General features: G+C 34.2%; 1 protein-coding gene and 1 long non-coding RNA gene across 2 annotated transcripts in view; one reads left to right on the top strand and one right to left on the bottom strand.

The window, feature by feature from the left end:
* The window catches only part of LOC307184808, a 38,018-nt gene extending 15,315 nt beyond the window's left edge, over positions 1–22,703 (top strand). Inside the window, exon 3 of the long non-coding RNA XR_013827832.1 lies at positions 22,259–22,703. This is a non-coding gene — a long non-coding RNA (uncharacterized lncRNA). The remainder of the gene's footprint in view (positions 1–22,258) is intronic.
* SLC12A2 (solute carrier family 12 member 2) overlaps positions 1–27,860 on the bottom strand; it is a 109,170-nt gene that overhangs the window by 7,051 nt on the left and 74,259 nt on the right. Inside the window, exons 16-25 of the mRNA XM_079918583.1 lie at positions 26,173–26,284; positions 24,575–24,715; positions 13,934–14,040; positions 11,822–11,901; positions 9,397–9,522; positions 6,539–6,586; positions 4,962–5,084; positions 3,356–3,467; positions 1,599–1,685; positions 183–318 (exon numbers count right to left, since the gene is read on the bottom strand). Coding sequence (XP_079774709.1) covers positions 183–318; positions 1,599–1,685; positions 3,356–3,467; positions 4,962–5,084; positions 6,539–6,586; positions 9,397–9,522; positions 11,822–11,901; positions 13,934–14,040; positions 24,575–24,715; positions 26,173–26,284 — 1,072 coding nt within the window. The remainder of the gene's footprint in view (positions 1–182; positions 319–1,598; positions 1,686–3,355; positions 3,468–4,961; positions 5,085–6,538; positions 6,587–9,396; positions 9,523–11,821; positions 11,902–13,933; positions 14,041–24,574; positions 24,716–26,172; positions 26,285–27,860) is intronic.

Below are 27,860 nucleotides of genomic sequence, written 5' to 3'. Positions count from 1 at the left end.
GTATCACACTGATTGATTTGCAAATACTGAAGAATCCTTGCATTCCTGGGAGAAACCCCACTTGATTATGGTGTATGATCCTTTTAATGTCCCACTGCAGTTCTTGATACATATGTCTTAAGTTATTTTTTAAAAAAATCACATGGAAGATTAATGAAAAGGAAGCAGGAGAGAAAGAATACCTTGGTCTTATAAAGTTCAAGCTCATTATCTGTTATTCGCCATGGTTCATCTTCTTTCATTTTATCTGCAATATCTTGTTCTTTATCATCTTCATGAAGTCTGTATGGCTCAATCATTTCATCAAAAGCTACAATACTTAGAAAAACAGAATACAGATAATTAACCTTATGCTGAATTACTTAACAGTAAGATCTTAAACACTAAATTATAACTTGAAAAGTTAGTGTAATTATAACTATAGAAGTTAGTGTTTTCCAACCATCGTGCTCCCTTCCATACTCTGACTATAACAATCACTCTGGCAATTTATTTTGAAAATAGCAATCACTAGTTTCTCTAACTGGTTAGAAATTTAGAATCATATTCATAATAAAAGAACTGCAATTTTAACTGCTAGTGCAGGTTTCCTTGTATGTGCCCCTACTCCTATACCCCAGCCCACCAACCTAAATAAATTTCATCACATTAGCCAAAATGATCCTGTTAAACATTAAGTCTAATTGTGTTACTCCTTTACTCAAAACACTCAATTGCTTTCCCAGTTCAAGTACCACTGAAGAGAAGTAGTGTAAGAAGAGGTACTAGAACATTTTGAAGGGAGGAAAGGGCAGATATTAAACATTTAAGATCCAGAATTAAGCTGTAGGTCCAAAGATACTAAAAAGGACAAAAAAGATAGTGGAAGAACATGAACAGCATTCTAAACCTCTATGAATGTGAAAAACATATTTTTCAGAACCAGTCTCATACAAATCTCCTAGTATATATTCTTCTATAAGAGAAAAAAATGTCTCCCTGACTACAACCTTACAAGGTATACCTTACTGTTCTCTACTTAAAATGAATTCTTTATACCAGCTTCATCAGATATTCAACATATATCTGAAAGTAATTAAAATTATGTACAGTAATATAAATACATATAATTATAACAACTTCCATATACCATTTCCAGGTAGAATAGTCCACAAGTCTACTTTTCTTTGACTCTTGAGAATTCTGAATGCAATTACTATAGGCAAATTCTTAGATTTATTTTTTTCCCTATTTCAGTAAAAAAACAAAATAGTGGAAAGTGTTACACATGTGGAGTAAGGACTGAGTGGTCATAATGAACAATGGAAATTTAAAGAACCATGTGGAATTTCTGTGGCACTAATGATTTTCAAAAACTACTGGTAAATCAGTAATTGAATTCTTCTCTAAATATCAAAAACCCTTTAGACTTACTTCAATATCTGCAATAGGCATGCCAACTATCTGCTAGATTAAAAACAAGTTGACTTCACATGTAACTAACAGCAGGCAAAGTCCCCAGGTAATTAGTTTAAGTTAAATGATCTGTTAGCATGTCTGAGTAGGTCATCCATAAAAGAATCAGAAATTTATACAAAGTAATTAATCCAATAACTTACTTTTCTTTCTTTGGTTTAGTATTAATATCTCCTAAGACCATGATATCAGAGAAGTCTATCCGGAACTTGCTAAGCAAAGTAGCCATCCTAGAACAAAGCATTGAGACACATGAAGGGTGTATATAGAAGTATTCTTATTCTATTTATGGCTGAATCGATAGGTACTAAACAGAGTCCATCTGAATTAACTTACAAAGTAGACATCTAAATTCTGAGTAGAAACTTGTGTTGTATTCTTTTACTTTCTCTGAATCTCTCCTTAGTATCCAATAATGAATGGACAGAGCAAGACATTAATAATGAAATCTGAATGGCAACTAGTTTTTTTAAAGTTAATTTTAGTCAAATTATATTGGTAAGTATATGTATTTCAGTAAAAACTAGTAAACAGTTATTTTAAAATTAGTCCAACTCTGACTTTTCGGGCAAAACTGAAGCTATAACTGATGGCAGATTAAGTTCACAGCTTTTTTTTTTTTTTTTTTTTTAAAACTGGGACAAACGTGAAAAGGAGCTCCAATAAGCCTCTAATTTTTCAGTAAATAAATACCTTTTTGGAGGCAGAGTTGGCAATTAAACTTTGGTGGTAACAATAAAAAAGTTGAAACAATTAACAAAACAGGATTTTATTTTTAATAAAATGAGTTTTCTAAATTAAGGTAACAGAAAACAAACAAGCTATAGGTTTAACTTTTAAATTACTAGTATTTCTTGCATAATTCATGATTTGAAATGTATAAACACTTAGCTCAACTCCAGTGTAAATCTACTAAGTGCCTAATATGTGTTATAGGACCCACAAAACTCAAATCTAAGATAAGAAAATAATTCAAGCCTCAGAATGTAATGATTGGTATCAAGTATATCGTGTTTCAGGAAGGGAATGTAACAACTACAAAGAAACAGGGAAGGCGTTATAAGGAAGGTGACAATAAGTACTGGGGTTTTAAAGAATGGAGTTATTTTAACAGAGAAGGGAGGAGGCAAGTGAAGAACTATTTGTAGTAGACAGATGAGAGCAGGCAAAGAAGTGAAAGTCTGAAATCATATGTTTGTTTAGAGCAGATGTAGAAATGTAAACTGAAGTACAAGGCGTATTTGGGGGAATAGGAGATATAGACAGAAAGGAAACAGGAGGACAGATTGTAAAGGGCCCTATCGCCTAGACTCTCTGTGGTGTGTAACAGAGAAGAAGTTAAAAATATTTGGGGCAGAGGCATCACATGATCAAAGCTTTGCTTTAGAAACGTGAAACTGGGAGCAATATGCATGATATATTACGAAATGATCAGAGATGAGACACAGTGTACTTAGAGAAGCAATGAAACCAGAACTAGAATTGTGACAGGACAGACAGAAATAAGAAAATGGACAATGCCATCCTGCATTTCTGTTGTCTAGAAGTCTACAAAATATAATGCATATAAAAATATCACTTTTGTGTATTTTTTACCCTGATTTTTCTTTTTAAAAAAGGCTGCTTAACACTTTGATGCTGCAAGTATTTAATAAAGATTTTCTAAAATGTCAATATGTTAAAAAATATTACATATAAGTAAAACCAAGAATCTAAACTTAAACGTTAAGACTAAAAGAGAATGAGGTTTTACTTGTTTAACTAGACTTTTCAGCTTCACTACAGAACAGAGCAACATGACTGACATTTTCTGTGTTGTCTAATTGTTATCCCTATCAAATCTATATTGAAATAATGAAGTACTACTAGATAAATGCCCATCAATTTAAAACAGACTTACGCTCTCCGGTCATGGTCTATTCTGTTTATTTTTCCACCAATGAATACTCTGATCTTACAGTCTTTCCACTTTTTCTTGGTAGTCAGAAGATAAGGTATCAATAAGGTCAAACCTGAATCATAAAAATATAACAAATCACTTATTAAAACACTAATTTCTCAATTAAGAACTTTTAATTCAAGTTAGTTGCTAAAAACACCTTTATTATAACTCAATATGAAAGAAAATTGTTCTTTTGTTCTTTTAGTCCTTCCTTAATAATTCAGTCAAAAAGCCACTTGGCCTGAATAAGGAGAGAGGCCCAGTGGAGTCAGGGCCCATGCGAGGAAGTCAAAGAAATGAGATAGTGGCCTGGCAGGGTAGGGAGACTGGTTATATCAGGACTGAGGAAAAGAGAGTATTCACTGAAGCTAACGGGAGCCATGTTTCTCAATGGAATGAGAAACATAAAAAGGGAGAAGCTGGAGCGAACCCTGCAGTGTTGCAATGGAAGTGGTTTCAATCTATACCTGTATATACAAATAGGTGTGTGTGTGGGGGGGTGGGGGGGTGTGTTTCCTACATCTATCCACTAAGAGGGCCTGGGAGCAGTCACACCCTAGTAGAAACGGGCATTTCTAATGCCCTGACCTTTGTTTCTAAATACCATTCTCCACTAAAAGGAATCAAGCCTCTTTGGATAAAGGGTGATTCAAGTGTTCGTGTAGGTAAAGTACAAAACTGAGCCTGGAATGTCTTATTTTATCAGAAAATACAGAATGATTTGGACATGACAAATGGACACAGAAGTTATCCTAAAGAGAATACTGCTGGCCAAATCTGGGACAACATCAAAACAAACTATGAGAATGAAAAAATCATAATCCACTGAATAAAACAGGAATCCATAAGTCCACACAGAAGTAAAGAGAAAGCTCCTCTTTATAGTTAAACACCAACTAATAAATGAAGAAATGACAGGATTGGAAAAATCACCATTTGGACACCACAAACACACCACAACAATCGTAACAGCAAGAATAAATTCAGGCAGAAATATCAATGGATGCTAAAGATGGTGCCAAAAATAGCAGTAATGATGGTATATGTGCATAGTCTCAAAGTAACTCCCCATGCCCCAAATATCATAATCATGAAAGGGGGTAACGATAAGTTTTCGGTATATAAACCTTGGGAAAACCACCTTACTCAATGGTCAAAGCTACCTTCACCAGTGATGAGACAAATCAACACTATGCCACCTGATAAGACGCAGACAGAAGGGCACAGCATCACTTCTGTGATATTTCTACCCACAGAAACTAATTATGATGAATCATTAAAAAGCACTCCAAATCAAATGACATTGGTACAAAATGGTCTGTAATATCTAAAAATAATGTTAAAGTCATGAAGCTCAAGGAAGGACTGAGCAACTTTCAATTTGAAGGATACTGAAGGGACAGGACAACAAAGTGTGATGCCTGATTCTGGAACTAATCCTGTTGCTTTGGGGGACCTGGCTTAACGGGAATGGGGTCAATGAAGAGTATATACCACTTCCTAGTACTACCCCCAAAACTTCAGAAAATTTAAACTTCTTAAAAACATATATTAGCAACCTTACCTCCATCATCAAAAAGCCACCAGACATCAATAGTGTTCTTTCCCTGTTTTTTCTGAAACTGTGTACTGGCTTCAAGAAGCTTTTGGTCAGCTACATTTAAAGGCACAGCAGGGCCTTTGGGTTCTGAAGGATCAAGCAGAAAAATAAGATATTAGGGAGAAGGTAAATATTAAAGTATATTTTGCTAAATTCCCATAGTTCCCTAACTTTTGTATATTCAAATGTTTATAATGTAGTTGTATATATGACATCAATCATAAGGTTATAGTTGTTTACAATTTAAATATACTTTTAAAAGGGTTACAGATAAAGAATATCTCTATAATACCGAAACTCATCCAAATTATCTTGCCTAATTTCTAATATTTTGAAGCATTCTGAATGAAAGAGAATCATAAAAACTACTAAAGAAAATTATGATCGCTAGATTTTGATTTTTGAAAAGCTGTTTCAGGCTAACTGGGCAAATTAAGCTTATGCCCGTTCCATGAACATAATTTCTTTTGTAATCTGGTTTCTCAATAATTCAAAGCTCAAAAAAAATTTTAAATGTAACGTTATCTGTAATATAAAAGACAGAAAGAAATGGGAGACATATCAATACAGTCATGCAGTTATCACAATGAAACCTCTCAGTCTAAGGAAAAACTCCCTCATCTATACCTAACTTTTGTCCCCTCAATATGTGAGGCCCAATTCTAAAGCCATATAACCACCACATCTTTCTTTGAATCACAGAAAGACTGTGGGAACTCCTAGGAAGGGCACCCATCTACTGTAGGTCTAAAGAACAATTTATCAAGGGAGTTCCCATTATGTATCCCCAGGAATTAAAAAGGAAGAAAAAAAAAATCAGCACCGACTCTGTGAGCAAGCAAATGACTATAATGAAATCCCTACACCAAATTTTAAAAGCATAAATCCACAGAAGGAAGTCTGATCACTTTTGTAGAATGTCTGTCATTCACTTTTCATGCTGCCATGATGTACGCAAAACATGACGAATGATTTTGCATGATGAAATAATATGGCTACCAAACCACACTGCTCCATAACTCTCACCTCTATCTCCTTCTCATAAAATTCATGTACGTTGACATGACTGTATCTCCCAAACGCAGCAGGACTGTGAGAAATATTGTAATTTTTGAAATGAGAAATATATTAGTATCAAAATTAAGGACTTGGCTGGGTACAACTGATGGTAAAGAATGCAAGTGACACTGTAAATAAACCTATTTCAGTGTCTCTACTTATCATCTAAACCATGCAGTTTAAATTTAAAAATTAAAATACTGACTTTCAGGATTTGAATATTTCTGAAATACTACCATGACTTAAAAGAATTTGTCTTTGATTTAAAGGAATTTGTCTTTGATATATCACCTTTTCCTGGGGTAATTTAATGCTTTAGTTGGCCTAATGATAATTTTTCTAATCTGCATTTAATAAAAAACTGTAACATCACCTCACCATGGAAATAAAAACCAAGGTAAAGGAAGAAAATAATAAGATTGGAGTTAAAGAATTAACAGTATGAGAAAAAGGATTAAAATAAAATGATGAAAAATGCCTGCCTTTTTTCAACAGTGGTTGAGTTGGAGTCTTGCCATCCTCTTCCTCATCTAGATTATGTTTAAAAAACACAAAATATAAGTTAATTGCCTTCTTATTAATAAAATAATGAAAATGTAACTAGAACACATTTATAAATAAAACACAGTATGAAGAAACAGTGTGAAAAATAATTAAGACTGAAGATATTTTCTACACTGAGTGTTCAGGATTTGAAAAAGCAAACATATTTTAGACTCCTCCAACAGGGCTACTGAGTAACACCCACCCCTAAATTTCATTCCTGTAAAACGGACAAAAACTTTAGAATTTTTAAACTTTTAAACTTTCATACTTGAAATTAGTTGCTCTGGCTTATAAAGTAGAAATATGATATTATAAAACTGATGTTGCAAGTAATACATAAATTTCAAACATGCCACTGCATCACTGTGCAAATGACTGACAAGGAATTTTAGAAGCACTTAATAGATATATTTGATATTTGTAAAAATTAATCACCACTTGAAATATTTAGGAATTTGATCAGAGACAAGAGTCTTTTGGTTTATATAAAATGCCAGGTTATACAGGAGTGATTTTTCAAATACATAAATTTATATATATACATATATGTATATGTGTGTATATATATATATATATACACATACACATATATACACGTGTGTGTGTACATGCATGTATATAGCATATGTTGGTCCATTTACATACCTATAAATATTTCCTAGGGTTAATAGTTTTCCTAATCTGAAATTTTTTTCCTATTCTAAGCTGTACTATTTGTTTAAGGCACATAAAACTCCCAACTTGGACAGGAAAGAGTACACTGCAGTGGGCTCTTGAGTCAGACTCCCAGTATTCCAAGATTACCTCTAACCCTTCTTCTAGCTGTGTGACCTTAAGCTAGTTACTTTACTTAACTCCTCACTTTCCTCATTTGTTAAAAGGGTGAACAATACCTACCTCTTAAGGTTGTCATATTGCAAGCATTAATGCACTCAGCTCAGTGCCTAGCACAAAACATATATTCAAAGGGTACTCTTTCTGTCCCTCTGCATACTGCATGCCTCAATAAGACAGACGTACGAAATATAATAACTATACCAGAATGTTTATAATTCTGAAGACGTTTAAAATTATATAAACTTTCCTATATTTTCTGTACTAATTTTGAAAATAATTGGCTAAATAGAAAATAAGCACAAAATAAATGCTATTTTTGAATGCTAATTTTTATGCCTGTTATGGAACAAGAAACATTTCAATTATTACATTTAATTTAATAGTATTAAATATTACTGTTCATATAAAGTAGATATTTGATATTATCTATTTTTAATGATGATAAAAAACATAAATATAACTATGGACATTCTGTATTCATTTCAAAGAGCTCAGAAATGTCAAGGAAATCTTGACACTGAAAAATGATTTAAACTAAGTTAAAGGCGTTTACATTTTTATAATAAAAAGATGAGTAGAAATGTACTGACCCAGTTCCCTACTCTATAAAAATAGACTTCATAAGATTGTGACATACATTAATGAGCTAATGAATGGATAACATCTACTACAATGTGAGAGGAACAGTAGATGCCTGATAAATATATTACTTCTCCTCCTATCATAGTTTTACCTGTTAATTCCTAACAGATTCCGTAAAGAAAGGATCTGTTTTAGGCAAGAGAAAATGACAACAACAACAAACAAGAGGAAATGAAAGAATGTATACCACAAACTAAAAATAAATGCAGGAACATAAGAAGAGTTATCAGAACCAGTTTATAGAATTTTGAGGTGAAATAGAAAAAAAAAGATTATAATCAAGCCAGCAAAGAATTGATATGGAAAATGGGTCTCAACTAAACTCTCAACTACCACTACTCTAAGCAAACAAGGTAAATAAGGAGGAAAGAAAAAAGCAACATTAATGCTTCTAAATAATCTAGAAGAGATTTCAGAGGTAGGAGTTGTCCAAGGTTATCAATTTCAGAAAAAGAATGGTAATTATTTTACAGGAAGCAAAAGTATGATACGGTTTGATGATTTACAGTGCAGATTTTTCTTGTTGCATGTCAGCTGGGAGTAGGACAGATGGAGATACTAGGCTGAACAGAGGTAGGAGAGTGAGGGTGGGAGAGTAAGATTTGGAAGTCATTCCTCTTTCCTTCTCATAAACATGACATAGAGATTTGTGGATGAAATTATCCCGAAGTCTCAGGAGATTTGGAAATCTTTTTTTGGCTTAAACCACATTAGCCACCAGGAGTATTTATTTCTGTAATTATGGCCCAACAGTTCAGCAGACAAACGTAAATTGCTCATTTCTTGGGAGGAGACTACATTGAGCAATAAAATTACACTTGATATTTTACTACATTGTTTTACCTGAACAATACCAGGTACAGTAGATGTAAAAATATTCTGAGTATCTCAGCACATAAACAAAACCCCTGGTATTGAAGTATCTTGATTTACAAAAAAAATTATGTAAACTAATTTTATAAACATCATTCCTTTCAGTGTTATCATATGCTATATACACATTACTCCAAAACTACCATGTTTCTTTCCAAGTTCAGATTAATCTATGCTTCAAATTAAAATTAAGTATAAATAAAAACATACAAGAGCATGTTTAATAAACTGGCATGGTTTCTGTTCTATGATCTACTTAATACCTTAAAAATAATCATTTGTAGCCATTTTGGAAAGGCATAAATTTTACCTGAGCAACTAGAAATGAACAATACACGTTTGAGAACTGGTTACTTTGTAAGACATACCATATAATAAAAACTATTTCTTCCAAAATTAAAACATTACCATTAATAAAACTTCTTGTTTGAATAAAAATTACCTTTATGTGTAATGGATTTTTCGCTAGATGGTTTAGAAGTATCTAAATCTGATTTTTTACTATACTCCACACTTAGTACCACATCCTTAACACCAGGAGACTTCTCTTGTGATGACAGTAATTCTTCTGTAGACATAAAGTATTCAAAATGTTATCTGAATCTTTTAACAAAAGAGGGCATCATGGTATAATAGCAATTAAATGACAATTTTAAGCAAAGTTGATAATGGTAAGTTTATAATGAATAATTTCTTATTATAAACAAATGTGACAATCAATTTTGAAATGACTATTCAACTAAATATCTTTAGCCACAACTAACTGTCAGACATTTGAATTAGGTGATGGGGAATCAGTAATGAGTGAGATGTACAGAACATAAGAATCTGGTACACAAAAGAATGATGTATAAAATGTGAACCAACTCTACTCTAAAAGTCATTTACACATGAAAAAATTTAGGATGTGACAAATGTTCATATACATATAAGATGACAGACAACAGTGAAAAATTATGCCCATGACTATAAAGCCAAAACTAGGGGATAGAGTTCTTTCCTAAGCTCATGGTGAAAGTGCCGTCTCTATTTTTAAAGCACTTTCTTCATTTTTTGTTTTTTGGGAAGGAGTTAGTAAACGTTTAGCTTCCACAATAAAAAAGATTTATCATAAAGACAAACATAATATGAAATTGATCTTCTGTCCATAATCCTCATCACTGATATGTGTATATTAAGAGAAATAACAATAGAAAGTATGTAAGCCTCAGTGCCAGCACTATGCTAAGAGCTTCACAGACAGTATCTTCACAATAGCCTTATGAATAAAGATGAGGAAACTGAGGCTTGGAAGTCAACAAATTTGCCCCAGCTACAAAACTACTAAGAGAAAAAGCTGGAATTTGCAAAGCATATCTGACTCTACAGCCTATGCTCTTAAGCCCTGTGCTAAAGCAAATTCCTGTCTCCAAATCTTAATGATGAATAAGGAGACTTTCAAAACAATTCTTATGATTATAAACACGTGAAAATATTTTCTTGAACTTCCAATCACATTTAAATCTCAGCAAATTACAGAGTATATCATTTATTAGCCAAACTCTGATGTTTTTGAGAGTGAAAGGGAACACTACTAATAATTACGCAGAGTTATTAACAGGTATCCTAAACCAAAATTACTGTTAGAGCATAACAAGCATAATAAATAGTATTTTGCAAGGCCTACTCCAGAGTAAGAAAATGCATTTTCAGCAGGCCATACTTTTGTGTTACATGGATAAAGACCTCAAAGCATTCCTTTCAGAAATGCACAATACCCTTAAAGTGGTGGGGGGAGTGGGAGGATTAGAACAGCTTAAATACATGAACAGATGAGGAAAGTTCATTATATGCCTCTCAGCTATTTAGCCTTAGCTAATTTTGATGACCTGGTTAATTAATTGATAAGGATAAAATATTAGGTACACAAATTTTCTTAAACTTACAGTATTTTTTAAGCTACAAGGAAATCATTACAGGGTATGGAATTTTCCATACTTTTTATAAAGTTGCCCAAAGTGCTAAGTATACTTTAACAGGTTTTAAGCTTAATGAAAAAAAAGTTTTAAAAGCTTAAAAAATTATATAGTTTGAGAGGAGATCAGTGGGTGTCAGGGGTTAGAGAACAGGGAAAGGGTATGAATGGAAGCTATAATGCAGTAGCACAAGGGAGATCTCTGTGGTGATGGAACAACTCTGTATCTTACATGAAACAACATATGTGACAAGTGAAACAGAACCACACACATGTGCTTGTGTGCACATTTGTACATACAAGTGTATGTAAAACCGGTGAAACCTGAATAAGTTATGTAAATTGTCCCAATGTCAATTTCCTGGTTTTGATACAGAACTATAGATAAGATGTTACCAGTGGGGGAAACTGGAGGGAGGGTACACAAATTTTTGTGAATCTATAATTACTTCAAAATGAGAAAGTTACAAAATATAGTCTTTTCTGAAGAAAGAGTAAATGATATAACAAAGTTTAGTTTTTCATTATTAATATGCCTCTATGTACAAAGTATATCTTCCATAAACATGAAAATGTCTAAAATGTTTTCCTCTGATTATTTTATTTATCATGTAGTTTTATAACTTTGGCCAAACTACAATCATAACTAATGTTTGTTTCTCTTAAACTTATGATTTGAATTGAATTTTATTCTATTAATAATTACTAGCCACCATTCAGGTTGGTACAAAGAGAAAATCCAAACTTTGGTAGAGCCAATCAGATCTGATCTTAAAATGCCATACAATAAGTATATGACACATATTAGATGGTAAATATTAAAATTATTAAAGAATTTGTAGAATTACATATAATTTTCTAACAAAGTAATTTATATTTTTAAGATAAAAAATGTATTTCAAACAAGATTTACCTTGTCCTTGAAGATGAGATATATCCAGACCCTCTTTTAGGCGGATAACTACTACTCCATATTGTATATCAAAGGCGTCACTGTAACAAGAAAAAAACAAAAAAAAATTCTTTTAAATCACAAAAATTTCTGTCTCTCTCCTCTATAAAATGAAGGCAATAGTAGATGATCTCTAAATTTACTTTCAGCTTTAAGTATCTGATTCTTATAATATGCTTTAAAAATTACAGTGACATCCATATTTTCTCCAGATTCACTGGAGAAAAAATTAATAGACATGTTAACCTTCCTCTGCTGTACTGTGAAAGATCTAATTAACTATTAGAGAAGAAATAACTACAAGTATTTTAAAAAATAGTTAATGAAGTAATTGAATCAAAATCAATTTCCTTAAAGAAAATCCAGTGAATATAGCTCTTAGTCTACTTCAGACTAAAATAGCTAAATGTTTTTGCTATAAGGTATAGAAATTTCTATAATGTATATAATTTCTTTAAGCTATAGAAGTTGATTTGCAGTTTCAGACCCTCCATACTGTTAATATATACATAGTAAATAAAGTATACCTCAACTGTTCAAGGTATTTAAAATCACAACCAGAACATAAGTGTCACAAGATAAAAGAGTAAGCAGTATCACTGCTTTAAAATAGCCATCAATGTCTATGGTTCCAGAAACCAGAGAGCAATATTTTACCTATCTTTAAACTGCTGCTTGACATATAATACTTGGATTAATACTTGACTCTCAGAGCAAACATTCACTTCAGTTCCTAAAAGATCAGTGTCAGAAAAGACTCCTTTCTTTCAGCGCTCCCATTATGACAAACTACAACTAATAATGAATGAATTATTTGCAAAAATGTCACTTTTTCTATTTTCTAGGATAATTACTCCATCTCACTGGTCTTACGTCTTCAAAGAAAAAAAGCATGCTCTTTGGCTCAAAGCCCACATGATGTAGTCTTTCTTTCACAGTCTCCTTCTTTCCCTAATCCCCATGCGTACAAAGTACAGACTACAGAATTAGAAAGGGAGAGTGAAGTGCTGTTTACGAAAAAGTTAACAAACCCAAAGCCAAAGACCAGTCACAACCTCTGACAAACCAGCAGAGCTTGAATTTTACTAAAAACCATTTAACAATTACTTGGGAAATCTTAAGTATCGTATATTTTACTAATGAATATAAAGAGATTTATGAAAGTAAAGTATGAGATCTGGTTACTTCCACAAAGATGTTTCAAGGTAGCTATGAAAACAAAAGCATTATATGTGATACAGGCAAATAATTATATGGTTCTACCAATAGATACAACAGGAGCTCCAGGAAGGGAAATAACTCCAGTGAGTTAAGGATAAACAGATAAAAATTCACAGAGAAGTAGGATTTGAATCTGGTACTAGAGTTATTTTGCCAAATATAAATTTTTTTTAAATGACAATTTTTATAAAGAAATACTTTATAATGAGTGAACAGTTCTATTTCAGCAGCATCTGTGACAAGAAAAAGACTACTCTTCAAGTATGATGTACTAAGAGGGAATCCTTATCCTCTATAAAACAGTGTGAATGAGATAAAGAGATTTGCTAAATAAATACTAGGAATACTAGAAAAGGTACTTTTCAAGATTAAAAACAAAATATGACAAAATAGAAATTTTATTCTTTTTATTAAATAACTCACTCCCAAAACACCTTTGTAATAGATTAAACAGATACGTATCCAAAAATAACATGGATAGATTCAAATCAGAAAGACAAAGTAACCAAAGGGTAAGAACTCATTAGACAACCTGTAAGAAGGAAATTAAAGTGAAGTAAATCAAAACTATGCTGTCTTATAAACATCATTGGAAATACCACTGAAAAGTGAATAGTAAACGCAGAACTTAATACTTCAAGGGGGTGGAAAAGCAAACATGTAAGTGCATTTTAAAAAAAGAAATGTAAATAACTTCCAAATGATTATTTTCATTCTATGCTTCTACTAGAAGAGACTATATGAGAAACAGACTTCAAAAACCAGTGCAAGCTTTCAAAATTAATATTTTCTGAATCAACTAAGTTACTGAATTAAAAGGATACTTACTTAAAAAAAAAAAAGGATACTTACTGAAATAAGTTTATATACATATCCATATCCCTCATATCTGCTTGCAACCAGTCTTTCTTAAATCCAAGGACAAGTGTGTTTGGTTTCATACGCCCAAGACCAGCAGCCTAAAACACAGAAAAAATACAACTTTAAAGATATGCCACTCACAAAATGCTTTTTAAATGACAATATCCTCCTAATGGACAGCCTCTAAACATTTTTATTTTTAACGTGTTTTTATAAATTTATTTATTTTATTTATTTTTGGCTGTGTTGAGTCTTCGTTGCTACGCATGGGCTTTCTCTAGTTGCAGTGAGCGGGGGCTACTCTTCATTGGGGTGCGGGGGCTTCTCACTGCTGTGGCTTCTCTTGTTGCGGAGCATGGGCTCTAGGCGCGTGGGTTTTCGTAGTTGTGGCTCGTGGGCTCTAGAGCGTAGGCTCAGTAGTTGTGGCGCATGGGTTTAGTTGCTCCACGGCATGTAGGATCTCCCCAGACCAGGGATCAAACCAGTGTCCCCTGCATTAGCAGGTGGATTCTTAACCACTGTGCCACCAGGGAAGTCCCTAAACATAAAATTGTGTACCCTTATCAGCAAAAATAGTTGAGCATCCAATGCATGTTTATAAATTATACATACATTAATTATATTACTTATGATTAAACATACACAAAAATAGAAGATAAACACCTGAAAAGTTCTAAATGTATATTTTGTACTTTTATGATTTATCAGAATTTTCATTTTTAGGAAGGGAAAGATGATGGAATATACTTAACCTTTCATAAAAATCATAACAATACAGTGGTATTCCCAGTTACATATTTTGCCATTAAAACCTAGAAGCAGAAGTCCAAATTGAATACATGCGTTGTTGGCTACAGTTCAGAATTCCATCAGTTTTTCTTGCAACTTCATGTAGAGTTGCAATTCAATATGCTTATACAAATATGCTCCCAGATCCAATTAATTTCCTTTGTAATTTTTTAAAAATTAATTAATTTTTGTCTGCATTGTATCTTTGTTGCTCACATGGGCTTTAGTTGCAGCGAGTGGGGGCTACTCTTCATTGTGGTGCGCAGGCTTCTCACTGCAGTGGCTTCTCTTGTTGCGGAGTGTGGGCTCTAGGCGCGCGGGCTTCAGTAGTTGTGGCACGCGGGCTAAGTAGTTGTGGCTTGCGGGATCTAGAGCACAGGCTCAGTAGTTGTGGCACATGGGCTTAGTTGCTCTGCGGCATGTGTAATCTTCCCGGACCAGGGCTTGAACCTACGTCTCCTGCACTGGCAGGTGGATTCTTAACCAGTGCGCCACCAGGGAAGTCCTCTTTCATAATATTTTAAAACACACTAAAAATTCTATTCCCAAGGTTGGCTACTCACATAAGATTTTTTTTTATGGTAAAAGGTAAATAAAACAGTTTGCCATTTTAGCCATTTTAACATGTACAATTCAATGGCATTAATTACATTCACAATGTTGTACAACCAACCCCACTATCTGTTTCCAAAAGTTTCTCATCACCTTAAACAGAAATTCTGTAAACACTAAGTAATAACTACCCGTTCTTTCCTCCCTCCAGGCCCTGGTAACACCTAATCTACTTTTGTCTCTACGAGTTTGCTTATCCTAGATATTTCCTATAAATGGAATCACACAATATTTGTCCCTTGTGTCTGGCTTATTTCATTTAGCATAATGTCTTCCAGGTTCATCCATGTTACAGCATCTATTAGAACTTCTTTCCTTTTTATGGCTGAATAATATTTCATTCTATGTGTATACTACATTTTGTCTATCCATTCATCTGTTGACACATGCTTAGGTTGTTTCTATCTTTTGGCTACTGTGAATAATGCTGCAACAAACACTGGCCTACAAATATCTGTGTGACTCCCAGCTTTTAATTTCTTTGGGTATATGCCTAGGAGTAGACTTGCTGGATATACAGTAATTCCTTGTTTAGACTTTTGAGGAACTACTAAGCTGTCTCCCACAGCAGCTGCATCATTTCACACTCCCACCAGCAATGCAAAGGTTCCAATTTCTCCACATCCTCAGCAACACTTGTTAGTTCCTGTTTGTTTGTTTACTTAATTACACACATGCTAGTAGTGTAAAATGGTATCTCACTGTAGCTTTGATTTGCATTGCTCTAGTGACTAATGATACTGAACATTTTTTCATGTGCTTATTAGTTATCTTTATTTCTTTGGAGAAATGTTTATTCAAGTTATTAGCAAATTTTTTAATTGGGTTGTCTGTCTTTTTGTTGCTGCTTTAGGAATTCTATGTATATTTTGGATATTAAACCTTATCAGATATATGATGTAAAAAGATTTTCTTCCATTCTGTAGATTGTCTTTTCATTTTCTTGATAATGTCCTTAGATGCACAGAAGTTTTTAATTGTGAAGTTGAATTTGTTTACTTATTTGTTTTGTTGCTTGTGCTTTTGGTGCCATATCTAAGAATCCATTGCCAAATTCAAGGTCATGAAGATCTACTTCTATGTTTTCTTTAAAGAGCTTTATGGTTTTAGCCCTTATATTTAGATCTTAGATCCATTTTGAATTAATATTTTATGTGCCATGAGGTCACACTTAAGTTTTTATAAGTGATATACTTAAATCATTTTTTGTTAAACTTACCAAGTGCTGACCATGTGCCAGACACTGTTGTAAAGACTGCATAATTAGGGAACAAAAGAAATAAGCCTAACCATGTAAAGTTTACATTCATTTTCAAAATGTTCTATCCATGCACAAGTTTCTTTCAAGAAATAAGAATTTTTTTTCCACTCTACTATAAACAATGCTTTGCCCTCAGGAGACAGATAAAGAATATTTTTTATTTAAAAAACTGTCATATAGCAAGGTAGCCACTAACCACACAACATAATTTTGATATTTTTGGGGTTTTTTGGTAAAAGAAAACCAAGAAATATCTTCAAGTTTTATTGTTTTTTAATGAAGTAAGCTACAAGATGACCAGCAACTTCTTGATGGTACAAAATACTGTGAGAGTTACTCTGTTTCTCATCACAAACTTTGGTTACAACCTTATTATAATTAAAAGGTTTTATTTTTATAAAATTGACAGTAACATTCAGAGGTACTCTGTGCACTTCTGTTTTCAACTTCATTATCGTAATAACTTTCCCTTGAATGAGTAAAGAAATTTCACATCTATCAGTCATCCTAAATCCTTTGTAAATTCTAATCGAAGTACCTATTCAGTTAGAAGTAATGTTTTCAGTTTCCATAAAACATCATGTGTTTTAAAGAAATAACATTACTGAAAATATGTCTTCTCTGGAACATATTCCTTTTGGCTCACAGAAAATCAGTTCTTCATGGACTTCCATAATTGAAACTGATATAGCAAAATGCAGTCATCTGAAGCTTATTACAAATAGCTTCGGTTTCAATCAAAACATTCTCACCGTGTTGTTTTTTTGAATCGTTAGCAATGTTTTCTGTGAATCTTCCACCAGAACTTGCTGACAAGAAAGGCATTTAGTTTGTTACAATATTTTTCTGTGTATCATCATAACCATTTTTACTGTAGCAGAAAGAACAACTCTTTCCCCAATAGTATGTGGCTTTTTATTTCTGTCATGACTATTAAGTAAAAACATTTCCAAACATCATGGTTATCTAATTTAGTTAAGTACTGCCATGAGATTCATATTTAAGAATTACTAACAAAAAATGAAGGAAACAACAGCAAAGATCAATAAAACTAAAAGCTGGTTGTTTGAGAAGATAAACGAAATTGATAAACCATTAGCCAGACTCATCAAGAAAAACAGGGAGAAGACTCAATAGAACTAGAAATGAAAAAGGAAAATAACAACTGACACTGCAGAAATACAAAGGATCATGAGAGATTACTACAAGCAACTATATGCCAATAAAATGGACAACCTGGAAGAAATGGACAAATTCTTAGAAAGGTACAACCTTCCAAGACTGAACCAGGAAGAAACAGAAAATATGAACAGACCAATCACAAGCACTGAAATTGAAACTGTGATTAAAAATCTTCCAACAGGGCTTCCCTGGTAGCGCAGTGGTTGAGAGTCCGCCTGGCGATGCAGGGGACACAGGTTCATGCCCCGGTCCGGGAAGATCCCACATGCCGCGGAGTGGCTGGGCCTGTAAGCCATGGCTGCTGGGCCTGCGCGTCCGGAGCCTGTGCTCCGCAATGGGAGAGGCCGCAACAGTGAGAGGTCCGCGTACCGAAAAAAAAAAAAATCTTCCAACAAACAAAAGCCCAGGACCAGATAGCTACACAGGCGAATTCTATCAAATATTTAGAGAAAGCTAAAACCTCTCCTTCTCAAACTCTTGCAAAATATAGCAGAGGGAGAAACACTCCCAAACTCATTCTACGAGGCCACCATCACCCTGATAACAAAACCAGACAAAGATGTCACAAAGAAAGAAAACTACAGGCCAATATCACGGATGAACATAGATGTAAAAATCCTCAACAAAATACTAGCAAACAGAATCTGACAGCACAATAAAAGGATCATACACCATGATCAAGTGGGATTTATCCCAGGAATGCAAGGATTCTTCAATATATGCAAATCGATGTGATACACCATATTAACAAATTGAAGGATAAAAACCCTATAATCATCTCAATAGATGGAGAAAAAGCTTTCAACAAAATTCAACACCCATTTATGATAAAAACCCTCCAGAAAGTAAGCATAGAGGGAACTTACCTCAACATAATAAAGGCCATATATGACAAACCCTCAGCTAACACTGTTCTCAATGGTGAAAAACTGAAACCATTTCCTCTAAGATCAGGAACAAGACAAGGTTGTCCACTCTTACCACTATTATTCAACACAGCTTTGGAAGTTTTAGCCACAGCAATCAGAAAAGAAAAAGAAATAAAAGGAATCCAAATCGAAAAAGAAGTAGTAAACTGTCAGTGTTTGCAAAGGACATGATACTATACATAGAGAATCCTAAAGATGCTACCAGAAACTACTAGAACTAATCAATGAATTTGGTAAAGTAGCAGAATACAAAATTAATGCACAGAAATCTCTAGCATTCCTATACACTAATGATGAAAAATCTGAAAGAGAAATTAAGGAAACACTCCCATTTACCACTGCAACAAAAAGAATAAAATACCTAGGAATAAACTTACCTAAGAAGACAAAAGACCTATATGCAGAAAACTATAAGACACTGATGAAAGAAATTAAAGACAAGACAAACAGATGGAGAGATATACCATGTTTTTGGATTGGAAGAATCAACATTGTGAAAATGACTCTACTACCCAAAGCAATCTACAGATTCAATGCAATCCCTATCAAGCTACCACTGGCATTTTTCACAGACTAGAACAAAAAAACTGCACAATTTGTATGGAAACAGAAAAGACCCCGAATAGCCAAAGCAATCTTGAGAAAGAAAAATGGAGCTGGAGGAATCAGGCTCCCTGACTTCAGAATATACTACAAAGCTACAGTAATCAAGGCAGTATGGTACTGGCACAAAAACAGAAATACAGGTCAATGGAACAGGATAGAAAGCCCAGAGAAAAACCCACGCACATACGGTCACCTTATTTTTGATAAAGGAGGCAAGAACATACAGTGGAGAAAAGACAGCCTCTTCAGTAAGTGCTGTTGGGGAAACTGTACAGCCTCATGTAAAAGAATGAAATTAGAACACTCCCTAACACCATACACAAAAATAAACTCAAAATGGATTAAAGACCTAAATGTAAGGCCAGACACTATCAAACTCTTAGAGGAAAACATAGGCAGAACACTCTATGACATAAATCACAACAGGATCCTTTTCGACCAACCTCCTAGAGAAATGGAAATAAAAACAAAAATAAACAAATGGGATCTAATGAAACTTAAAAGCTTTTGCACAGCAAAGGAAACCATAAACAAGACGGAAAGACAACCCTCAGAATGGGAGAAAATATTTGCAAATGAAGCAACTGACAAAGGATTAATCTCCAAAATTTACAAGCAGCTCATGCAGCTCCATATCAAAAAAACAAAATACCCAATCCAAAAACGGGCAGAAGACCTAAATAGACATTTCTCCAAAGAAGATATACAGATCGCCAACAAACACATGAAAGGATGCTCAACATCACTAACCATTAGAGAAATGCAAATCAAAACTACAATGAGATATCATCTCACACCGGTCAGAATGGCTATCATCAAAAAATCTAGAAACAATAAATGCTGGAGAGGGTGTGGAGAAAAGGGAACCCTCCTGCACTGTTAGTGGGAATGTAAATTGATACAGATACAGCCACTATGGAGAACAGTATGGAGGTTCCTTAAAAAACTAAAAATAGAACTACCATATGTCCCAGCAATCCCACTACTAGGCACATACCCTGAGAAAACCATAATTCAGAAAGAGTCAAGTACCACAATATTCATTGCAGCTCTAATTCCAATAGCCAGGATGTGGAAGCTACCTAAGTGTCCATCGACAGATGAATGGATAAAGATGTGGCACATATATACAATGGAATATTACTCAGCCATAAAAAGAAACGAAATTGAGTTATTTGTAGTGAGGTGGATGGACCTAGAGACTGTCATATAGAGTGAAGTATGTCAGAAAGAGAAAAACAAATACCATATGCTAACACATATATATGGAATCAAAAAAAAATGGTTCTAAAGAACCTAGGGGCAGGACAGAAATAAAGACACAGATGTAGAGAATGGACCTGATGACACAGGGAGGGGGAAGGGTAAGCTGGGGTGAAGTGAGAGAGTGGCATGGACATATATACACTACCAAATGTAAAAGAGATAGCTAGTGGGAAGCAGCCGCATAGCACAGGGAGATCAGCTTGGTGCTTTGTGACCACCTAGAGGGGTGGGATAGGGAGGGTGGGAGGGAGACGCAAGAGGGAGGAGATATGGGGATATATGTATATGTGTAACTAATTCACTTTGTTATAAAGCAGAAACTAACACACCATTGTAAAGCAATTATACTCCAATAAAGATGTTAAAAAAAAAGAAATTGCTTTAGCATATTATGCTAAATCCATTAAAAATAGTCATTAAATGTTTCATTAATTAAAGAATGTTGTTGACAATGGAAATGTATAATAAAATATTGGCTGAAAAAAAGCATCACTGAACAAAAATGCAGAGTTTTGGCTTCATATTCTAGATGGTTAGTTTTTAAAGGTTGAGCTAATAGTGATGGCTTTAAATTATCCTTAGTTAATATCATGGCATTAAATATATGTGTGTATATATATTTGGAAAGGGGCTACAGGACTTGGGTATAATTTATATTTTAAATATTATTGGCAATGTTATTTCGGTCTACATTTTTTTTAGAAAATTAAAAAAAAATTGCTGTTTACCTCAAAATGTGGCTAATGAAGAAGAGGAAAGGTTTCAGAAACACTCAGCATATATTACAGGATAATTCTAGACTAGCTTTGCTCAGGAAAAAAGGTAGTTTTAGCTACACTAAGACTAAATGAGATCTGCTTGATTTAAAAGGCATCATGATGTAATCTGAACTTTTTGTAAAAACAAGAGTTTTTTCTAATTTAAAATGAATGTTTAAAATTGGATTGACAATCAAGTGGCTCCTGCCTTAAAAAAAAAAAAAGAAAAAGAAAACAAAAGAAAAGAAAAATCCATTTAAACAAAGAAGTTAGCAGTGTTAATGTCTTACTGCCAAAGGGCTCCATAAGCAAGTTATTGACAAGACTACCTCTCCTTAAAACAGTGAATCTCTAAATAAATGCTTATAACTAATAACTAGACAAATGAAGGGACAAAGAAATGAAAAGTCAGAATGTATAGTAAAACAAACCCATCTAAAACAGCACCGCTAGAACTATAAAATAAGTCACTGTATAAAGAAATCAATGTACAAAAAACTATTTTGACAAAGATTATAAACCTCTAACAGACATAAAGGCATTTTCCACTTTATGTAACAGGTTTCGAGAAGGTTCGAAGGAAAGAGAAGTACACTCAGTGGCAACTTACACTAAAATTTCAGTGATTAGTTCTAAAGAGGCAATTCACCTATCTGTAAGGATATTTTAAACAGTTCCTCAGACAGCTCTGCCACTGGAATAAACCATCTCCTGGGCATCTTTGTAAAGGGAATAGCACTTGCCAGGTTTATAGGGCAGTCTCAAAATGACACTGTTCTATGTATGCTCCCTTTGCCCCACACTGGTGAAACTGTCATGACCCACAGGGGTGAGTATGTTAGGTAGAGCAGAATGATAAGGAGGATGGTTCCTAACTCTTGGCCAATTTACGATATCATCATTTATACCACAGAAACCCTCGAGGGCAGTGGCTCTCAAAGTGTAGTGCCTGGACTGGACCAGCAGCAGCAGCGTGATCACCGGGAAACTTGTTAGAAATGCAAATTCTTGGGCCTCACCCTAGACCTACTGAATCACTGTAAAGATGCGGCCCAGCAGTCTGTGTTTTAGCAAGTCCACCACGTGATTCTGATGCAGGCTGAAGTTAAGAACCATTGCTGTAAGTAAATATTTTCATTTCCTTCATAACATTTATTAAATACATAGAGTAGTTATCAAAGTATTCCTATAAACTGCACAAAAGCAAGCAAGATTTACCCACTAGAAACAACCTTATGACCAGGGGTGGAATTCCGTTTGAAATATTTATATATTTCACATACAAAAGCGAATAAAGTAATAAATAATCATGTATCCACCACTCAGCTTAAGAAAACAAATTTCACAAATATCAAGTACCCAACGTATCCTTTTCAAGATCTTGTATTTTTACTATATATTCCATTATCTAGGCATATATACGTATGAATTTTTAAGTTACATATTTTTAAAAATTTACATCATCTTCATATTACTCATGTTCTTATTTTAACTTGCTATTTTCCTTAACATTTCTGTCTGAGGTTTATCCTCATTGATATGTATAGTACCTTTTCACCACTATATGGAATTCCACTGCATGATTATGCCACAATTTTCAATAATGTGATTAATGGCTGCTGAAGTTACTTTAATTTCCTTTTCACTGTAAGAAATGATAGTGCTATGAAACTTCACATAGCCTTCTTCACATGTGTAAAATTTCTCTGTGGTATACACTTAAGAATGGAATGTCTCAGGATATCTGCACTTTTCAAAGACGCAGAATACTGCCAGGTTGCTGTTCCAAGTGATTGTCCAGTCTACATTTACTACAGCAGTGCAAAGATTTCCAAGTGCTCTACACCATTTCTAACACTTGGTATTGGCAGACCTGATTCTGATCAATCTGACGGGTATGGAATAAAGCTGTACTGCGGTTTTAATTTTTACTTCTGTCATTTAGGTTTCCTCTTCTTTGCATGTCTATTGCTATTCTTTTTTTCTCTTATAGATTTAGTATTTCTTTATATATTGTGCACCACATTCTTTTGCTGGTAACATTATCTTCTTTAGGTCTGTGGCTTCATTTTTTGTTTTCATGCTTTCTTTAGAAGCACAGTTTTATAAATGTTAACTAAAAAATAATTGGTTTCTTCTTCATAATTCAACTTTTTGTGTCTCATTTAAAAACTTCTTCCCTAGTCCAAGATCATAAAATTATTCTCTATTTTCTTCTAAAAGCTTACAAATTTTGCCTTTCATGTTTACGTCTTTAATCTATCTGGAAATGTTTTGTTGTTTGGTTTATAAGGATGTGTTATATATATTTTTCACATAAATTATCAATTATCCCAGCTCATCTTTTCAATGTCACCTCTGTCATGTATTAAATTTCCTATATGAGTGGCTCTATTTCTACTCAGTTGAATTGTCTGTCTCTACTTCAATACCACAATGTCTTAATCACAATAGTTTTATGCTAATAAGCCTTTATATCTGGCAAAGCAATCCCACTCCCACCCCTTATTATTCCTGAGGATAGCCTATGCTATTCTTAACCAAGTGCTTGTCAAGTTTTAAAAAACACAAAACAGAAAGGGCCCAGTGACAGCACTGAGTCCCCCACCTCTAACAAAGCAGCTCCACAATCGACACAGTCAATGCGCTTTTGCTTAAGCTTTCTTTTGAAGAAAGAGGTTCCTATAAAAATAAGTTGGCAAACACTGTCTCCCTACAACCTTTAAGGGTTGAAGAAACTGAGTTTCTGAGAAGTTAAATAACTTGATTGGTCCGAAATCCATAATAAGGAAGTAGCAGTGCTAGCATTTAAACCTAGGACTGATTCCAAATCCCACATTCTGGTTACTAGGACACACACAAAACCGAAAGAGAAGTCTAAGTTTAGCACCAGTAAAATAATAGTGAGAAATATAGTAGGGAATTAGAATTTTTAAAAAATTAAATAAGGACTGCCATTACTTAAAACAACAGGGAGTGAATGGGAACTATCTTAGGAAAAGGACAGAAATAGGCTAAGATAATTCACAAAGAGGTTCTTCACTGTCAGCCAACAGCACAGTATTTCTGTAACTCTCAAATTATACAAACTGTAATATTCTACTTCAGTAAAGATATTTTAAAGATTTATGATTTTTATTAATGTGAATAATGAAACCTGGAATAAACAAGTTTTTGAAAGCTTACACAAAACTAAAATACTGTCATTTGAAAGATGTAACAAATTTACCTGCATCAAATGTTGTGCACCCTCTCTCAAATCATCTGCATGTACTGGAGCATAAAAAGCCTTCGTTTTGTTTTTAATAAGCCATCGCTGATATTTGGCTTGATCAATGGACATCTCTTTCATAGCTTGTCTTCGAGGGCCCTTTAAGGTAAAAATATTAATAATGTCTTTAACTGAAAGGTAATCTATTCCCCCTTTATAAAAATCCTCCTGTTATCTTGGTTTAAACAAGGTGTCTAAACATGGCGGTGGGGGAGAAGGGAAGTATAATGATAGCTTTTCATTTTCCTGTCAGTGAATTCTTTCCAATAAAGATTATGAAAAAACAGTGTTGATGGAACAAAGACACAGAGGGTGCCAGTAGAAGGAAGAAGAGGAGAGGAATAAACACAGACTTGGAAAACTAAATGTTTTGATACTATTAAATGAAAGAAATTATAAATTATTGAAAATGGAGAAGAGATTACACAGAGAAAAATAAGAGCCTTCTGTTTTTCTATGGAAAGTTTCCCATCTTATTTTTTGTTTGTCTCAAATGTCTGAGTTGTTAATTCTCAGAAACCTAGAAGTATCATTACAAGTCAAAGTGAGCTATATAAATACGTTTTTTCTTTGTACTTGTTAAACGATGAAATGACACAAGAAAGGCTTTTTTAACTTGCCATTCTATTTTGATCCTTGTAAGCAACACATAAAATGTGTTACACGTTTTACCTAAAATGTATTTTTAAAAAATCTAAAAATAAGATTAAAAGTATACCCTAATTATACATGAATAAGACAAGGAAAAGTACAATTTATCTTTCCTAGTAGAAGAATTTCCCCTTTGTAATTTCTTATGCTCAAGACCCCAACCTGAATTGATCTAAGATAAACTGTGAAACTCCACAGGTCCTGAGTGGAGTCAGTGTCTCAGTGTGTTCTTCCACTACCCCCCCCCCACATGCACGCACATGCACACTCACACGCACGTGCATGCACACTCACTTTGCTACTATACAAGTAGAAGATCAACTCTAGCAGGGGCTGGGACGTAGGGCATATAACACACATTTCTAGCACCAAAATAAAATGAACAGTAGAGCCTGGGAGATAAGTTAATCTGGCAAATACTCCAATTTCTTATGCTGAAAAGGTGATCCATCATCTAGTAATTGTTTTCAATAGCCAGGATGCCAAAAACAAAAAACTACTTTTGGATGACCGTCTACCCCTATTTTAAATAATTTCCTTGCTCATGAATAAAACTAAAATGAATGAGCAATTAAAGTGCTTGAATTTGGAAATTCAGCATTCACTCTACTCTTCTTACATATCAGATACTAGATATCTACCATGATTTGTCCACCTCCTCCAGCCTCTTTTTTTTCCTGGTAAGTATATGTTCCCAGTATTCTCAGGACTTTATGAGATTTATCAGCAAGCAAAAACACATACTGAATTCCATTTAGGTTCCTTAGTTATTGGGAAGTAATTTTTCTTAGCAAAGCAATATAGTTGCTAAGACCTACTCAAATTATTTCAAATCTAGAAAGCTCCACAAATTACATACACAGAGTGAAAAATGTTTTAATATAGAAAACAAAACTAGTACTTACCACATGTACATGACCACAGATCATCAAACCAACATTTTTTGTGAAATCATGAACAAGATGAAGTAAAGCTGGGCGTGAGTTTGGAGCACCTGTCATAACAAGACACTGTGGCCTAATTTAAGATTAAAAAGAAAGAGAAGTTTAGGGTTTTGATAACATGGACATGATTTTAAGTCACTTCTCTAAGAATATATTACTACACTAGCCACTCCTTTATGCAACTGTCCTCAAGACAGGCCACAAGATTCTCACAGAAGATGACATAACTAGGGTTCCTTGGTACATGAGAAATGCAGAAAAACAAAACCTTCTTTGAACAACCATCATACCAAATGTCCTAAATTAATAGGTAATATTATACATCAAGATTCTGGGAGGCACTACAGAAAGAAATGACCATGCTGGTTAAAAACATGTAACAACTTTTCATCTTACAAAGGAAATAAATATTCCAGTTCTTTCACAGAGTCCACAAAACTTCCTGAGAGCATGGCCTTGCCTTCATGTAAAAAACAGGTCACTTTCCTTCTTAGCTTGATCACATCATACTTACTTCTACTTTGTAATATCAGCCCTCCCTAATCTAGTTTAATTTTAATGACGTCATATGAGTAAAACCACCTGTGGTGAAGAAAAGGTTTCTATTTGAACTAAAAGTTTTAATACTAATTAATTATGATGAAAGCCAAAATTGAATTCAGTTGCCTTTGCAAACACAAGACAGTGGCAAGACTTTCATGGGTTTTTTTTTTTTTTTTTTTTTTGCAGTACGCGGGCCTCTCACTGTTGTGGCCTCTCCCGTCGTGGAGCACAGGCTCCAGATGCACAGGCTCAGCGGCCATGGCTCAAGGGCCCAGCTGCTCCGCGGCATGTGGGATCTTCCCGGACCGGGGCACGAACCCACGTCCCCTGCATCGGCAGGCGGACTCTCAACCACTGCGCCACCAGGGAAGCCCTTTCATGTATTTTTAACTCTTGATTTTTGTTGACGAGAAATAAAAATCAACCTTGTTTGAGGAAAAAAAATTCAGGTATCCATGTTATGAATTCAAACAGATTCAGAAAAAATTTTTTTTAAAAAAATTTTGATTATTTTTTTTTAAATTAAGTTTTATTGGAGTATAGTTGCTTCACAATGTTGTTAGCTTCTACTGCACAGCAAAATGAATCACAACAATGTGTATAATTAAAACAAACTTTAACAAAAAGCAAATAGACTAAAAATTCTGACTTACCTACTAAATTGTTAGGGTAGTTCCTAACTATACTTATAAAATAAGCAGGAAAACCTGAATAAAGACCTAAAAATGGTACTAACTCATTCAGAATTTTAGCAAGCTATGTGAAAAGCCAGTTCTGCTTGGGGGAATTGCTTTGGGGCAATCAAATATGAAGTCCTCCTCTAAGGCCCAGACTGCTAGTAGTCCAGTCTCTCCACCTGAGCTTCAGCAGGCTACATGGCTCCCCAGCTAAACACTGCATTTCCTAGCCTTCCTAGCAGCTAAAAGTGGCCCTATGACTGATTTCCAGCCCGTATGATGTCCCTAATTCCTTGTCCTGTCCTTTAAAAATGAAGCTGGCCACCCTCCATACTTTTTTCCCCTTTCCTGTAAGCTAGGCCGTGGTGGAGGGGGGGTGATGTCTTTGACCACATGGACAGAAAAACACATCCTAGGGAATGGCAGACT

The sequence above is a fragment of the Stenella coeruleoalba genome (assembly GCF_951394435.1).
Source record: "Stenella coeruleoalba genome assembly, chromosome: 3".
NCBI lineage: Eukaryota > Metazoa > Chordata > Mammalia > Artiodactyla > Delphinidae > Stenella > Stenella coeruleoalba.
The sequence above is the reverse complement of the archived record's forward strand: the minus strand, read 5'-3'. Positions and strand labels throughout refer to the sequence as shown.